Source organism: Nematostella vectensis, chromosome 3, assembly GCF_932526225.1.
Source record: "Nematostella vectensis chromosome 3, jaNemVect1.1, whole genome shotgun sequence".
Classification (NCBI taxonomy): Eukaryota; Metazoa; Cnidaria; class Anthozoa; order Actiniaria; family Edwardsiidae; genus Nematostella; species Nematostella vectensis.
The window spans coordinates 17,088,644-17,105,593 of record NC_064036.1 but is presented as its reverse complement, the minus strand read 5'-3'; the positions used below and the strand labels follow the sequence as shown (position 1 = coordinate 17,105,593).

The 16,950-nt window shown below is 36.9% G+C and overlaps 3 protein-coding genes across 4 annotated transcripts; 2 read left to right on the top strand and 1 right to left on the bottom strand.

Moving 5' to 3' along the window:
- The first annotated feature begins 964 nt into the window (after window positions 1-964).
- LOC116619232 (xylosyltransferase oxt) lies at window positions 965-5,185 on the top strand. Its single transcript, XM_032383782.2, has 4 exons — window positions 965-1,130; window positions 3,412-3,537; window positions 3,862-4,143; window positions 4,585-5,185. Exons 1-4 carry the CDS (start codon window positions 1,064-1,066, stop codon window positions 4,776-4,778), a joined length of 669 nt encoding a protein of 222 aa, XP_032239673.2. The 5' UTR covers window positions 965-1,063; the 3' UTR covers window positions 4,779-5,185.
- LOC5514241 (spermidine synthase) lies at window positions 5,186-11,789 on the bottom strand. Of its 2 annotated transcripts, none has more exons than XM_001634373.3 (9): window positions 11,633-11,789; window positions 10,485-10,710; window positions 10,249-10,369; window positions 9,314-9,406; window positions 8,870-9,023; window positions 8,580-8,663; window positions 7,911-8,056; window positions 7,454-7,576; window positions 5,186-5,677 (listed from the first exon to the last, which is right to left on the bottom strand). In XM_001634373.3, exons 2-9 carry the CDS (start codon window positions 10,613-10,615, stop codon window positions 5,663-5,665), a joined length of 867 nt encoding a protein of 288 aa, XP_001634423.2. In that variant the 5' UTR covers window positions 10,616-10,710; window positions 11,633-11,789; the 3' UTR covers window positions 5,186-5,662. The 2 variants fall into 2 exon arrangements, with proteins under 2 accessions (XP_001634423.2, XP_032239672.2); XM_032383781.2 differs by having other exon boundaries at window positions 10,485-10,622; window positions 11,633-11,788.
- Window positions 11,790-11,852: 63 nt separating this feature from the next.
- On the top strand, window positions 11,853-16,883 carry LOC5514266 (peptidyl-prolyl cis-trans isomerase H). The gene is made up of 9 exons (XM_001634425.3): window positions 11,853-12,102; window positions 12,184-12,248; window positions 13,266-13,334; window positions 13,842-13,884; window positions 14,413-14,508; window positions 14,591-14,623; window positions 14,890-14,944; window positions 15,061-15,101; window positions 16,172-16,883. Exons 1-9 carry the CDS (start codon window positions 12,022-12,024, stop codon window positions 16,238-16,240), a joined length of 552 nt encoding a protein of 183 aa, XP_001634475.2. The 5' UTR covers window positions 11,853-12,021; the 3' UTR covers window positions 16,241-16,883.
- Window positions 16,884-16,950: the final 67 nt, after the last annotated feature.

The following is a 16,950-nucleotide window of genomic DNA, read 5'->3' as shown; positions in this document are numbered from 1 at the left end:
AACATTGGGGGGATACAGCCACGCCCCTATTGGTCATTTTCTTATTATATTGTGAAAATATTGCTGCTACGGCCCTGTTTTTATTTTTATTTTCAAAACATAACGTACAAACACATGAGATTTTAAATGGATTTAACTTTTGTCATTATAAACACTTCACAAATAGTTGAGTACCAGGTAAATGAACACATAACAACAAAGTGCGTTTTACAAGAAGGATGAAAACTCCTCTAGAAAACTCCATGGCTCCTAAGCGCTTTCAAGGATTTAAAACCATTAGCAAAATGGATAAAAGCGAGTTGCGCAAATAACACACGCAAAGAAAACAATTCTGAGATACGGTAACACATCAATCAATCAATCAAGTTTTCATCAAATAATTTTTCAATTTTCCTTCCCTAACCGACTTTTTGATCAACAACTTGATTGTTGCTTATATTTGTTTTGTAAACAACGTTTACTTGTCGGGCGAAAATTTATCATTGATAGTGTATTTAGTAATAATATCAACAACGCTGATGAAAAATACATCTTCGGAGAAACAAAAATAAAAATTTACCCATATCAAAGCAAAACCGGTTTGCCCCCTTCGAGTTAAATTAACCATTGCGGCTGCACTGTGAAACCTAGTATCTATCTAACGAAATCGGTATTTTCAATTTAAATCAAACTCGTGGAAAGCTATTACTTCTAGATTATAAATGTAAACAAAGACGTTTATTAAACTTCAGATTAAAACTACTAATCAAATGTAATAGGGATCATAATTTACGAAAAAAATATAACGGCATCGTTCTCGCAAAAAGTGATTCAATTGGCCAAGTTGCCGTTGATTGATGAAGAATGCAGTATCTACTCATTTTAGTAAAGCGCTAATGAGCTTTCTAGGTTTTAGGCTAATTCGAGAACCCGCCGGATAACATGCCAAATTCTTACAAGATACAAACTGTTGCATAGCGATGGCGAACGTGATTACGCTGGACAGAGCGTGGATTTGGTTAGAGCGCAACATTAATCAAAACTTTACTAGTGGGGGGAAACTTGGAAGAGAACGGAAGCGAGGATGAAGTCGCTCAACTTGACACTATTTTTACTTGTACTCATTGGCTGCCGGGAAGTTATAAGTGAAGGTAAATGTACAATAATATTTGCAGTTATACTTAGACTAAGATTTGAATAACTTAACTTTATTCACTTGTAAAGCGTTAAAAAAGGAACTAAAATGGAAATATTTATCAGCACAATGCTCTGTTTTACATTAGAGATTCGAAATGAACGAAAGTGGTCTTATTTTTATACTTGACGCCAAATTAAATCAATATAGTTTGTCTGCCTATAGTTTGTGTATGTTTGTCTGTATCGTGCCTTAAGAAAACAAGTCTTTTGTTGATTTATTTGGGCCGTATTTAGACCTAGTCTGATTGCACAAACATGTGGGATGAGATAAATAATATATGAACATCCAAAAATAACAATACATCAAAAACTGGTATTCGACTCCGTCAAATTTTCGTCTTTAATAAGACTTCTTCAGGTCAGACGTCTTATTAAAGACGAAAATTTGGCAGAGTCGAATACCAGTTTTTGGCGTATTGTATTTATTCTTCTGGTTCACGAACACAACTATATGAGCTTTTTGTAACATTCAAAAACAATATAAGAAATCATGAAAAAGAAAAAAAAAATTCTATCTACGTAAAAACGCCAAAACAGCCTTTGAAAATTATAATGTTGTGGACGTAGAAGTGAGGACCATTCTTCTGGCCCGTTAAGCGAATGACAAATAGTAACGAAAAAAATTTATATGTTGAGCTTAAAACTATCAAAAATAAAACACTTCTTTTACACTTATTTTACTTTACTTTAAAAAAAGTAAAAAGAACAATCATAAGGCCGCTTCTTTCCATTTCTTTGTTTACCGATAACGGCGAGCTCCCAAAAAGCCACAAATGCGCAATAATATGAATAAAATGAGGATGACTTGCAGTGTCAACGGACAGTCTCAAGTACAACCATCGCGTGATACGAATCGCGTGTTAACAATTATATATTTGTTTTTAGCTTTTTTCTCGTTATCCAAACGTGAATTTCGGTTTTGGAAAAAACAGGAAATATACAAGACCGTAAAATCAAAAAGTTTATTATTGATGAAAAATGCCGATCCAAAAGTAGTTTCTATTTGGATAGCTTTACAGCCCTTGATCATTTTTTTAGATATTTTTTTGTGCTATGCTTTTCAAAAATAAAAAATAAACATTTACTTCAACCTTCGGGTTACGGCGAAGTGCGACAGAATTTGTAATAAGTTTCCCGCTAAAATAGGTCAAATACAGAGCGGTTCCTGCTTGGAAGGCCCGCTATAGGCATGCATAGTAACCACAGAGTGATTTAGCCAAGGTTAAAGAGTGTCAAGAAACTACAATATAGGTACATTTGAAGTTCTTGTACTTAAGTAACAATATTTGATTGAAAGAATCTCATAGAAACTTTGTGTCGCCTGGCTTGGTATTGCAGCGTCAAATGGCGGCGTGGGTAACCTCTTTGAGGTTGAAATAAGGTACAGACTATAGGATACCTACCCAAAGAGTTGTTTGTCAACCAAATAAAATTCATACGTGGGGCCGAGAGAATTTAATATTAATTTTGAAATTAAGGATTAAAATTCCAATCAGGATAAAATAAGGTTGTCAACGCGAAGTATATTGATTTGCCAATATCAAAAGCTGGATTTAGACGTTTGCTATAGTAATCCATACATAAAATAAACTTTTTTATAGTTCCAAAAAAGGCAACGTGATACTTGTGAGTTTTCACGTCGTGGTTTGGAAGAAAAGGTGAAACAGACAGAGTGCATTTCACGTGTGACCTGTGTGAATATCTATGTCGGTTGGTTTCCCTGTAATAGCAGTCGATCGCGCACAATAGTAGGTGAATGTGTACGATTATATGCAAACGCACCCTATGATCGAGAACGATCGAATGGAATCCACTTTACGATCGGTTGCGATCGTACGGCGATTTGCTCTGGAAGTACTGTCTAATATCATTCGTCAAAATTATGTCCGCGTTAAAGCGCACAAGCTTCGAGAAGAAGCTCTGCAATATATGAATATCTGAGTAAATCTCAGTGAGGCAAAATAAGCGGGTCAAGCTAGCTAGCACATGACCGTTTGCACACTAGAAGACGAACAAATCGTCAATGAAAAATCGTCTTCCTAGACGGCCAAACAGACAAACAAATTTAGACGATTTGTCCGACTGAAATTGTGCGCATCCCGTTTTCACATAAGACGGTTTGTCCATATAAAACGATTTGTCCGTCCAGACGATTTGTTCGTCTTCTAGTGTGAAAACGGCCAATCATCGCACGACTTTAGCAAGTCCTTACATTCCTCCGCCTCATCTTGACAGAGTGTAGTGATGCCCTCAAGAGAGAGGTAGGCCTATGCGCGAGGTGGCAAGCGAACAATCTTTGCGCCAAGAACGAGCATGTACAGATTATGTGCGCGGAGACGTGTCGCTTATGCGGAGAACATGGTAAGAGCATCATCACAGGGGCGTGGTCTCATCGGGGGGGGGGGGGGGGGGGGGAGGGGGGCAGAGAGACTTTGAAAAGTGTTACAGGCTAATTTTGATGTTAGAAAACGTATTAGTATCCAAATGTCCAAAGATTCGTGAATGGGGGTAAAATTCAAAATAACCATCCACGATTCAAAACTGATACTTTATCAATGATATTTAATTGAAAGTTTCTCAGCTTAAGTTAGCCGAAGGAAATGGATGCTTGTGTGACTCGGCATTGAGTGAGAGCATTAAAATGGCGGCATGATTGGACTTCTTTAATCACTTTCCCTGTTTCAGCAAAACGCAGCCCACCGGACTACGTGGGCTGTTTCACCGACAAAAGATCAACTGGTTTCAAGATGGTGTTTCCTCGCACGGCCTTGTCTGTGCAATCGTGCGTGGACCATTGCTTGAAAAGGCGGTACGCGTTAGCTGCGCTTCAAAACGGAATGTTCTGCATGTGTGGCAACGACCACAAAAGCATGACGCCGTTAGCAAAGCGAGATGGATGTAACAAGATGTGCGGAGGGACGAACGAAGCCTGTGGAGGATTCTTGCAAAGCTCTATTTACAAAACAGGTAAGAACAAGTCAATGACACTGGTTTGTACTATTTTCAGAAGCCAAATTTTTTACGGGTATTCGCGCGATAGTATTTTCCCAACATTTTACTGTTACACTTTCTCTCAGTTTTCTCGTTAAAAAAATAAGGGTTTGAGAGGTTTTTCGCAAATCAAATCATTAGGCAAATAATCAAAATCTTCAATGGATATTTTTCGCCAGTATGCAATACTTTAACCGTGGGAATCGTTAATTTTCTTCAAGCACTTTAAAGTCGTATTTTCTTGAAAAACTTTCATTTTAGCAATTATTTTAAATTTTGCTCAAAACAAATTTCAACGAAATGCTTGAACAAAATAAAAATGCAACGCAAACGTCTTTTCATAGCTGCTCTTTTTTATTTTCCCGCTATTTTGCTTTTACTCTTTCAACAATGCAGAGCGCTTTTACTTATTTGCAGCTCGGTCGAAATCCAAGAGGGGACTGGACCGAGATTCGGTGGAGGAGCTAATTCTTGGAAAGGACGTGGTCACAGGATTGAGAGCTCGAAAGAGAGAACCAAAGAAGGAAATGCGACTACCTCTCAAAATACCCGAGAAAAGAAACTGGAAATTCGACCAGTGGCTTCGCAACTATGTCAGGCGACAACAATAAAATTAGGAGCAAATAATAACGGATTTGTCGGTAGATAACAATAGAGAACGAGTTAATTAATCTAGAGAATTCATAAATAAAATGGGAGGATTCAATCTTATTACGAATTTCTATAATCCGTATTCTAAAAGGGATACTTGTTTTCAACTGTTCTCTATCCATTTTGTTGTGGATGTTTTCTTCTTGAGAAAAACAAAAACAACAAAGTGTTTTTAATAAAATTTGATTGTGTTTGCTATGTTTTTGGGGGAAGGCTTTTTGTATTTAAATCTTACTCACGTTTTTTTTAGCTGAGCCAAAATTTTGGTTTAATTACTAAACGCATTGTGTTGCTACGGGTAATTTAATCAGTAAACTGCAAAGCAAATTATATCATCAATAACCCATGAATTAAAGAAGACAAATAATTGCGTACTTCTATTTTATTTTCAGTATAATTCCTTTTCTTAATTTTCTTATAATATCATGCTGCTCAATCGCTTTCAATCGGAATAAATACTACACCGCGATTATAATTACTACACCGCGATTATACCATTCCTAATCATATCGGCGAACAAATCAAAATAAAACTTTTGGTCAGCGCTATAAAATATGTAAAAACAAACCAAAATAACATTATTATTTTGGCTTTTAATTCAAGAAACAATAAACAAAAATTGAATGCAGTAGACACTATAAATAGGTTCCTGCTCGTTTGCTGCTGTCTAGGTAATACCCTTGACGATAAGGTGAAGTCATCTGCGTTAGACGTTTTTCACTATGGTCGATAGCATTCCAAAATTAAATACTGCACAATACCGTACTGCTTGAATACAATACGGAATACTGTCATAGACACTTCAAAATCAGCTTTCAGGTATTCTTCTTATGCTGGCCCGTCATCATAAACCAAGACCCTATAAATCACAAAAGGTTCTACCTCAATTGTAGTTTATTCATTGACCTGATTTACCTCCAATAAATTAATCGCCATGGCAACCATCAGCATCATTCTCATCATCATCATCACCATCACAACCATCATCAGGCCATGACAGGAGACCACAACCACAAATGTTATCAAAAGAGCTGACAATCAATATTTATTAATTTCAGTCAATAAAATCGACTTATTGTATCAGCAATTGTTAATAATATATAGCAGAAACATAAGTCAATATTTTTTTTATTTTTAATGAAGAGATAGATAGAATATATATCAGAAACATAAGTCAATATATTTTTATTTTTAATGAAGAGATAGATGTCTATCAATATGCAACTGGCACTGTAAAATCGATGTGACTTATTGAGCAGGATCGTGTGAGTTTCGATTATAATCGATCTTCCGATTCAATTGATATCAAATAACTAGGATAAGTAATTGATTTTGATAAATCGATTGGTTTTTTCAATATCATTGTTTATTGATTGCACAGGCCAGGCCTAGTAATAACAACTGCAGTCTGTAAAATGGGGCACGGATAGATAAGGTTGAGAGTAACTTTCCGGTTTTGACGTTTTAATTCTCCCTTCTCGACCTGTCAGATATCCCCCATAATGTTTGACAATGCAACAGGGCTATCATCATAACCATGCAATGATTATAGCAGCAGCAAAATATACAGTAGCAACAACCAGCACTGACATCAACATCATAACCATCATCAACATCACAACCATCATCAACATCATAACCATCATCAACATAACCATAATCAACATCATAACCATCATCATCATCATAACCATCATCAACATCATAACCATCAACATCATAACCATCAACATCATAACCATCAACATCATAACCATCAACATCATAACCATCAACATCATAACCATCATCAACATCATAACCATCATCATCATAACCATCATAACCATCAACATCATAACCATAATCATCATAACCATCATCAACATCATAACCATCATCATCATAACCATCATCAACATAATCAACATCATAACCATCATCGTCATAACCATCATCAACATCATAACCATCATCACCATAACCATCATCATCATCATAACCATCAACATCATCATAACCATCATCAACATCATAACCATCAATGTCATCATAACCATCATCATCATTACAATCAACATAACCATCATCATCATAATAACCATCAACATCATCATAACCATCATCAACATCATAACCATCATCATAACCATCAACATCATAACCATCATCAACATTATAACCATCATCATCATCACAACCATCATCATCATAACCATCAACATCATAACCATCAACATCATAACCATCAACATCATAACCATCAACATCATAACCATCAACATCATAACCATCATCAACATCATAACCATCATCATCATAACCATCATCAGCATCATAACCATCAACATCATTATAACCATTATCATAATAACTATCATCATCATATCTTCTTTATTATACCTTTGGTAGTACCACAATCATAACAATCAACCTTATTGTCATTATCATCATTATAGTCATTAACATCATGACCATCAAATGACCTTTATCATCATATGACCATTTACTATCATATGACCTTCACCATCATTTCACCCTCACCATCATATGACCTTCATCATTGCACCAATATCATCACCAAAATTGCACAATGATCTCTTTAGACATCACCAAGCTATACCATATACAATCATAGTGTCCAACAAGCTCGTACCTTCTTTGCAAATTGTGGCAGCACAAAGGCAGCTTTGTGGATATCAGAGTTGTAGTATCGAAACCCTAAATCTTCCACTTGCTGGTCACTTAGCACGATTTTGGGGTCTTCAAATCTTGTATTCTATCATTCAACACAAGAAAATAAAGTTAAGTGTACAATGCAATTACTCCCCAGTGTTGGTGATCATGTAGTGATCATATGTTAAGAATATAATAAGTAATTATTCAAAATTTGTAAAATTATACTCAGTGATAACCATTTAAATAGTTTTAGCACATAATCCTGAGATGATTCTAGTATGATTATACTATAATGCAAAATACAATTTTGCTATATCTACTTGCTAGGCTTCATTAAATTCAAGTCATGGCACTCTTTTAAAATTGTTAAATCTATGTACCACAAGTTTCCAACCCTTGTCTTTGCCTGGCTACAGGCCTATGTACATACACACCTTATCTTTACTGCAAAGCATAAATCCTATTTGCCCACATGGATATGTAGGAATGGTTGTATAACCATAAGAAACAACTGAGAACAAGGTCTTGCAAAATTCCACCATTGACTTGATCAGTGGTAAATGAATCCATTGACACTCCCCTACGATATTGAACAAAACAATCTTCAATAGCAATAATCACTTATGAGAGTGAGGAATAGCTTCAAGCTTTGATAAACTTCTAAATCTGGGATATACAGGGTTAGAGTGGGAGAAACATGCAAACATTTGCAACAGCTTTTTGATAACTATCATAAGGGTTATCCCTAAAAAACTTGCCTGCCAGTTGGCTAGGAGACAAGCCAGATAAAATATGGTAACATACCAAATGACATACTGTAAGTAGTGCTCACAAGCAATAATTAACTGGTTTTTGCTTATTCCCTGGTCTACTAAATTCCCCCTGAAGCCATCCCTTGGGGAATCCCCTAATCATTATTGCTAAACAGTATATAATGATGCATACTATGCACAATATGGAATTCCAGTAGTCTTCAAGTTGGCCCATCTTCTTTACAGAAAATGCCACATTTTTGTGAATTGAGGAGTGGCTTACATGTACTGTGTCCATTCACCTGCGCTTATCCCTAGCAACACACCTGGTATAAGCAATCTACCACATACCTTGACAACAGAGTAGGCCATCAGGTTTGAGTGCTCTCTTCATTAGTTCATAGTATGACTGTTGGAACAAAGCCTCTGCAGGACCTATGCACCAAAGCATTCTCATAGTCAAGAAATACAATATGAAACCTACAGTATCCAGCAAAATCTCAATATAACAAAGACCCTTGGGAAACAAAATACTTTTGAGTCATCTTTAATATTTCTGTCTGTAATCTGGCTACCATCAGTTGTATCTGCTACTGCATGTGGCTAATAAAAACAGGTTCCGATTTACGTAAATAACTTACCAACTGGGTCCGATGAGTCGGTTATAATCACATCAAACTCGTTTTCGTGATTCTTCATGTACTCAAATCCATCTCCAATGTGTTGTGTAAGCTTAGGGCTGGTATAACCAACAGCCATGTTGGGTAAGTATTTTTTACTGATATTTATAACATCCTGAAAAACAAATTAAAAAATTAAATACACGATGGAATATTTGATAGTTTACAAAGAAAGGCCCCCTCATGTATTCCCAACCATGAGGAAAGGTACAGTATCAACTCAACTGGTAATGTTCAATGAAAAGGAATGGCAAAAATTTGTAAAACTTATTATCAGTGTTATACAAAAAATTACATGTACAAGTAAAAAGAAGCGAGTGCTTGGTAGTATGAACCTATATATAAAATATTAACTTGGAGATTAGATTAGGATGACCTTAGATTAGGATGACCCTTAAACCTCACCTCATCAATTTCACACTGAACAATAGACTCCACAGATGGGTGTTTACTGGCTTCACGGATTACACCACCATCACCACCACCTATAACAAGAACCTAGAAAACAGTGCAGGCATTGGTCATCACCCAAATAAACAAAAGAGAAAATGTTAACTAGAGAAAAAGCAATCCTGCTACAAGTAGGAACGAAAAATATCTTTCTGGGATTATGCAGAATGCTTTTAGGTTTCTAAGGAACGATCTCTGATTTTCTAGATCGTTTCTCTGAAGTCAAGAGTGTTCTTCAGAAGGCAAGATTGTTCTTTCGAAAACAAGATCTTTCTTCCTGCTTTTTAAATCACCAAAGGTTACCACTCAAAGGCGAGAAAGTTCTTAATATGAATTTCAAAATCATTCATCCAAATAGAAAGATTGGCTTCCCAAAGACAAGAACTTCTTTCCGGTATTCGTAAAACGTTCATCAGTGAGAGAAAATTCTGAAGGCAAGAAGATTCTTCCGATTAGCCCTCCACTCTTGGTCTCCTTGATCCACCACTAGTTGATCGAGGGGAAGAGATGCAAATTACAATAATAACAAAATTAACTAGGAATATCATTCAGATAGGAAAATGCTCGGAGCGATGGCAGAGACTCTGTTTGACTAAAACAGTGTATTTATTGTTTTTGCTTTTTTTAAATGTGTTAAGTTTCAAGGACATTTTAGAGCATATGCGATTCTGGTGATCGATTGTAAAACATATTTTTGCTAGCAAGAGATTTAGTCGATTATTCGTCGAATTACACAATTGCTGTGGTCACTGTGGTCACACGACTGGACATATAAAATTGACTCCTGTATGTACATCTTGCGCATGCCTAGAAATCGATCGCTGTCCTTCAGATTGTTGAAAATCAAGAATGCAGCCGCCTCCGAGCAACAAATAATCTATTTTACATACCTTCTTGGGATTTGGGTGAGAGTTAAGTGGAAGCATTGAGATCATCTCCTGATAAGAAAACTCATCTCTGTCAGTGCACTGGATGACTCCATCCAAGACAAGCACAGTGCCAAAGCTTTTACTGAAGAAAACACAACACTAGATCACTTTAAAGTATCAAAATCACAAGTTAGATGTGAATAATTCAAACCCATTTGGATTATCAGAATGATATGTAGGATGATGCAAGGGGGTACCTTTTGAATACTAGGATTTCTTGAAATTTTGACTTTCCCTCATAGATGACTTCTTCAACCTCTATAGACATGGCTTGACCTGGCCACTGTTTATTTATCTCAGAAAACCATCCATTATGTATTCTATCCATTTATATGCTACAAGAGAAGTAAAAAAACTGCTTGCAAAAGAGCAATGGGCTATTGTCTGGCTCTGTGGGGCAGTCATTCGGCTATAGGTGTCAGCCTAGGAGGTAATGTGTATATTAGCTTGACTGAGGAATTAGAAAATACAGTATAAGAACACAGAATATGTCTGACATAGAGAGGGTTTCTATTTCGGAATTCTCAAAAAAAAATCCATCAACACAATCTTCCATGATTGAAAAAACTGTTCAGCATTGGCATTTTTTTCATCAATTTATTATGAAGTCACTCATTTAGTAAATTCACTATCATCTGATAATAAAGCAGCTTACTTAGTGATTATAAACACCTAATTAACAATTGCAAATCATACCATAAACCCACAGACAGATACATATCTGAGTCAGCCTAGGGTTCTTAAATAAGTAGTGGATTTAAAGAGTGGAAAAGCATCAGATAGTAAAAAAGCAATATCATGTCATTAACATAAAAAATAAGTCCAAGGCATTCATGCAATGCATCATTCATAATATTCAAAACACTTTCAGGTTTTCTGTGTTTTCTGGATTTGAACGATGGTGAATTCTGGAGGCAAATACCATTAAAAGACAAGGGTGTTCAAAACAGAACAATCTATATAAAGTTCATGTGTGTCACGTGTCTACGATCTTGTTTCACGAATTTAGCCATGCAAAATTACAAGTCACGAAAGTAAAAATACCCCAGTCACGGATCACGATAGAGTACTCGATCACGAGTCACGAATTTACTTTATTTAGGCTTTTCACGAATCACGGATTTAATTTGGGGCCAATCACGAATCACGAAAATACTCTTCAACACCCTGTAAAGTTAGTAATAAGTTACAATCCTCTATCAATTATCAGTGTCAGCAAAATATTCAAAATCGCGAATAACTTATGGTTAAATAGGTATGATCAAAAGAAAATGAAAATTGAAGCAATCGAAGTTTCACTCTGAAGATTGAGAACCACGTAAAGCTTATATGCTTTTTAAGTTACCTTTATTTGAAGATCTTTCGATAATACCTCTCCAGTCACAAGATGAGTAGCAGAAATGCTAAATATATTAAAGAATAAATGATACAAAGTTTTGATCTCCTTGTCTTTCACTTGTCTTTTTGTTCTACCACAACACGTGGGTCGACTGCTGACCTGGGTTGAGCGCAGGCTCGAAAAAACGAAAAAATTTGGCGGCCTCTGCCAAATTGACTTAAAACCCTTTAGCTTTTCCAGGAAAAAAATTATCTAGAGGAAAATAAGTAGTACTTTATTTTTAGCAAAAAGCGAGTTTTTAACGAGAAAAATACCAAGTTTTATAAACCACAGCGTAACCACGACAGGGATACCTGTGAAAGATGTAGACTGAGACGAGCCGCCAAAAAATCAAAATGGCGTCCGCCGGTAGCAGCAGTTCCATGTCAATCGCATCGAATCCTATCGTTTTTTTCGACATTACAATCGGTGGACAGGTATAGGGCTTTTTACAAGGACCGGTTCGTATCCCGCGTATATCATGTTACTTATTATCCACCATCCATCAATTATCGTAGGAGGTAGGGCGCATGAAGATGGAGTTGTTTGCCGACGCTGTCCCGAAAACCGCTGAAAACTTTCGGTAAGTTTGAGTAGATTGCTGTCCATAGCCAAAGAACGTAGCTGTGATTGTTTTATTTCGTATGTAGTTTATAGCAGGCTGGTGTGTGGCAGAGTAAAGGGTGACAGAGGGTGGTGTGTGTTAGGGTGAAGGGTGACATCTTTAGAGGGTGGTGTGTGGAAGAGTGAAGGGTGACATCTTTAGAGGGTGTTGTGTGGAAGGGTGAAGGGTAATACAGTAGAGGGTGGTGTGTGGAAGGGTGAAGGGTAATACAGTAGAGGGTGGTGTGTGGAAGGGTGAAGGGTAATACAGTAGAGGGTGGTGTGTGGAAGGGTGAAGGGTGACATCAGTAGAGGGTGGTGTGTGGTGGGGTGAAGGGTGACATCTTTAGAGGGTGGTGTGTGGAAAGGTGAAGGGTAATACAGTAGAGGGTGGTGTGTGGAAGGGTGAAGGGTAATACAGTAGAGGGTGGTGTGTGGAAGGGTGAAGGGTGACATCAGTAGAGGGTGGTGTGTGGAAGGGTGAAGGGTGATACAGTAGAGGGGTGGTGTGTTGAAGGGTGACATCAGTAGATGGTGGTGTGTGTTAGGGTGAAGGGTGACATCAGTAGAGGGTGGTGTGTGGAAGGGTGAAAGGTGACATGAGTAGAGGGTTGTATGTGGTAGGGTGAAAGTAGAGGGTGGTGTGTGGAAGGTGAAAGGTGACATGAGTAGAGGGTTGTATGTGGTAGGGTGAATGTGATATCAGTAGAGGGTGGTATGTGGTAGGGTGAAGGGTGGAAAGTAGAGGGTGTTGTGTAGTATGGTAAAGGGTGGAAAGTAGAGTGTGTTGTGTGATAGGGTGCCTAGCTCTGTTATGCCATATCACCAGCTAACTGTTGAAAGGTTACTGTATGTACAAGGTGAATGGTGGTCAGTTTAGATGGTGTGGTACAATAGGGGTGGGGAGGGCTGGTGGGGTAATGGTGTAAGCCTTCCTTGAGTCAGAATTTATCAAATTTGTTTTTCAGGAAATTGTTTTTAAAAAAATTATTTTCAGACAATTTTGTACAGGAGAGTACCGAAAAAATGGAGTTCCTGTTGGTTACAAAGGCTGTGTATTTCACAGGTGATTGAATTCATCTAATGCTGTTCCATAATACAGTAGGTCACATTTTTAACTCATGCTTCATTTGTATAAGAAAAGAAACATGATTTCTGTAAACAAGTTTCATATAAACATGCTTGGAATAATTGGGACTTGTCTCAGAAATGATTTGAACAAGCATTGCACATCTTTGGATAAAGACAAGAAAATACAATAATTCCACAAAGTTATTCAAAACAAGCCAATACTTCAGTTGGTCTGTGTGCTGTCATCCATGCTGGCAATACACTGCATAATTTTATAAATAAAACTAATAAAAGCCGAATTTCATTTTCCACAAATCAGTTTTTGAAATTTGCACCCTATTCAGAGCTTCTTGCTGACATACTTTTATCATAGTCAGAGTACATTATAAGCATGTTTGAGAATGTTTCATGTTTTAGTCATATCATATTTTATTAATTGTAAATACAGAATAAGCTTATTTAAAAAAAAAAAACCTTTTGATATCTGTTTATTGTCTTCCAGGGTCATCAAGGACTTCATGATCCAAGGTGGTGATTTTGTGAAGGTAATATAAGCATTGCATGAATTCTTTACCTTTGTTGCATGTTCTACTCTTTGTCTATATCCCTCACATTGCTCAGATGCTTGAGAAGCTAGAGGTGTGGATCAATAAGAATATCTTGTTTTACAAATACCTACACATTCAGTTGTTGATATTGTTGTACTATGTGTTATCCCTTGTATCTAACCCAAACCAACACTCTCATTTGGTCCCAGGACATCCAGCCTTCCCTCGCTGCTCTCATGCTTGAAAGTCCTTGACCTAATTTACACCTATTTTGGGGCGTCCATCTGTGTGTCATAACATATTTCCATATGAAGAACATGACAATGCCATAAGCCAAGGCAAAATTTGTGTTACATTAAAACTTGCTATGGAGGTTCTATAGCTACTGTAAAGCCCAACCTAACACAGGTGAAACAAACAGAGGCTGTATGAGAGAGTCTTCTATTGAAAGACCATGTTTCGAAAAACAGTGACTGTTTTTTCAAGCATAAATCAGAGGATTCTAATGTAAGGCTCTTTTACCAGGGAGACGGGACTGGTGTAATGAGCATCTATGGAGAGTCAGCTTTCGCAGATGAGAGCTTTAAGCTGAAGCATGATGGAGCTGGCTATCTGTCAATGGTAAATCACAAACCCCATGAATTCTTTTCATGCTACTCCCAAAACTATGAGCGATATTTTTATTCTTTTCTTTTCATTCAAGGCAAACAGTGGAATCAACTCCAATGGGTGTCAGGTACTGTTCAGTTAGGTAAAACCTTGGTCAAATGTCAGGGCCTCTTTTGATAGAAGATCTGCTATTCAGCAGCCTAGTGGAGCCTCCCTGAGTATTATGAAAGTGTTTGTCCAAACAGCAAATACGCTGTGGAAATACATGTACCTAGATTTGCTTGTTTTCCAGTAGCCTTTGTTTTTATTCCAAACTTTTTCACCTGCTAACACCAGGCTAATTATCAAGAATGAATGTGTCATATTATCAATAGTACTAATGTTCTTTAACAGTTTTTCATCACCTGTGCAAAATGTGACTTCTTGGATGGAAAACATGTGGTCTTTGGTAGGTCATTGTACTTCCTATGAAATGGATTAAGGTTTTTATACGTTTAAGATGATCTTGTTTTGTTTTTGTTTTTGTTTTGATCTTGTATAATCATACAAATATGCTTTCATTAGGAAAAGTCATAGATGGTTTGCTTGTTATGCGCAAGATTGAGGTGAGTGAACTTTTGTCTCCTTATTTTATCACCTTACTGTACTTTGTCTTATTCTGCCCCTACAGTATGTCACCTTATCTTGTCACGTCGAATCTGACAGGAACTTTTCTGCAAACTGTATCTCAAAGAAATCTGATTATTATTTTTATTCTGTCCTTTGATATTGAAGAAACTTAAAGAAGTGACGTTATTGCTTTTTGTTATACGAAGTCCGTAAAACCTTTCAGAATTGGTAGATTTAGTCGATTCTATATATTCTTCTGCAATATTGAGGTACTGTATTTTGGTCAAACTTCCGAAAAAAAGCCGTAAACTGGAAAGCCTAGGTCTACTCATTTGTGACGTAGATCGACATGTAAATCAAATTACATGATAAAATATATGCGCGCGCTATACTAGTCCTCATGTCTTCTTAGTTATTGCTGAAGTTCGTTGTGTGTTTACAAGTTTTACCGTCATCTTTATTTTAACCTCTGGTAGTCAACTGATTATTAAACTTCAGCAAACAAATCTGCAAAATGTAGCAAACACTTTATTGTCTGAGTTGTTTTTGCAATTTGCGCGAGCGCTGCATGCGCAATCAAGAATAGCGACCTTCCCACGAGCGCGCGCTGTTTTTGATCCTACAACAAAACGATATTTTCTTTTTTCGCATTTTATTCTCTGTTTTAAATGGTTTTCGCTTCATTGTGGGTAGTATTGCATTGCAATACTTCGCCAATATTTTGTTATTGTGGTCTCAGAATTTGAACAGATTAAAGGAAAATGCGTTGTTTTAGATTATCCCGCCAAAACTTGAAATTATACACTTGATTCAGTCTCCTTTAGCGCCGCCAAAGGAGACTGAATCAATTTCAGATCGCTGTAGAAAATCCAAATTTCAACCAAATTCAATTCCCTTTTCAGAATTTGAAAGCGTATCTATTCTTTCTCTTGGCTGGTTTGCTATAAGTGAAAGGTTATAAGAACTTTTACTTACTTTTCTTTACTCACCCAACCAAACCCCACATCAACCCCGCCTTACACCTTACCCTAACATAAAACTAACATGAAACTACTATTTCCTCCAGAACGTTCCAGTGGGGCCCAACAACAGACCAAAACTGAACGTTGTCATATCACAATGTGGTGAAATGTAGAATGCTTTGCTTACACACGAAGGGTCAAGGTATCACAACGTTGTGAAATGCTTTCTGGCCTGCTAAACAATACACAAAGAAAAAGTTACATTCCTCTACTTGCGAGAGAAGGATAGGCAAGCTACGTGGTGACTGGTCTATAATGTGCATAGGAAAGTAATGGTAAACACATCCATTCAGCTTCACGCTTTATTATTTATCGCAAGCTGGAGCCAAGAATTTTCTTGATTACATGATATCTCGTATCAAGTAATCACCCATGTAAAAACCAGGCAATTCCCATTAGTTCTATTGGCCTGCTGCAAAAAGCTTAATCATAGCTTTACTACTCAGGATCTTTTATGTACTAAACATTCATGCAGAACATACATATGGCAAATAGTAAGATTTTGATGGATTTGCGTGAAACATGTCCTTACCTATAGTCTTATTTGGGATTTTCTGTAGTGAAACAATTAGAAGAAGCAATAACAATAGCTGTCTGTTCAGTGTTTCAGTTGCAACGCGCGTCGCACTCTAAGAATCATTATTCATGCGAAATCTTTTTTACGCTATAGGACAGATAGAGCTTTGATTGTCATGTGGGTAAACGACTGTACATTGATGTATGTTCTTTTAAAAATGAACTCAAATGTGCCAGTCAGTGCATTGTTACTCATATCTGGGAAAATCTGGCTCAGTTTGGTATATAATGTAAGATGGTGGTTCTT

Coding starts and splice junctions, on each gene's coding strand:
- LOC116619232 (XM_032383782.2), top strand. CDS start 1,064: ATGAAGTCGCTCAACTTGACACTATTTTTACTTGTACTCATTGGCTGC. Junction 3,538..3,861: donor TCGCTTATGCGGAGAACATG/GTAAGAGCATCA, acceptor TCCCTGTTTCAG/CAAAACGCAGCCCACCGGAC. Junction 4,144..4,584: donor AAGCTCTATTTACAAAACAG/GTAAGAACAAGT, acceptor ACTTATTTGCAG/CTCGGTCGAAATCCAAGAGG.
- LOC5514241 (XM_001634373.3), bottom strand. CDS start 10,615: ATGGATAGAATACATAATGGATGGTTTTCTGAGATAAATAAACAGTGG. Junction 10,370..10,484: donor GAAATCCTAGTATTCAAAAG/GTACCCCCTTGC, acceptor TGTTTTCTTCAG/TAAAAGCTTTGGCACTGTGC. Junction 9,407..10,248: donor CTCACCCAAATCCCAAGAAG/GTATGTAAAATA, acceptor ACTGTTTTCTAG/GTTCTTGTTATAGGTGGTGG.
- LOC5514266 (XM_001634425.3), top strand. CDS start 12,022: ATGGCGTCCGCCGGTAGCAGCAGTTCCATGTCAATCGCATCGAATCCT. Junction 14,624..14,889: donor TCAACTCCAATGGGTGTCAG/GTACTGTTCAGT, acceptor GTTCTTTAACAG/TTTTTCATCACCTGTGCAAA. Junction 15,102..16,171: donor TTGTTATGCGCAAGATTGAG/GTGAGTGAACTT, acceptor TATTTCCTCCAG/AACGTTCCAGTGGGGCCCAA.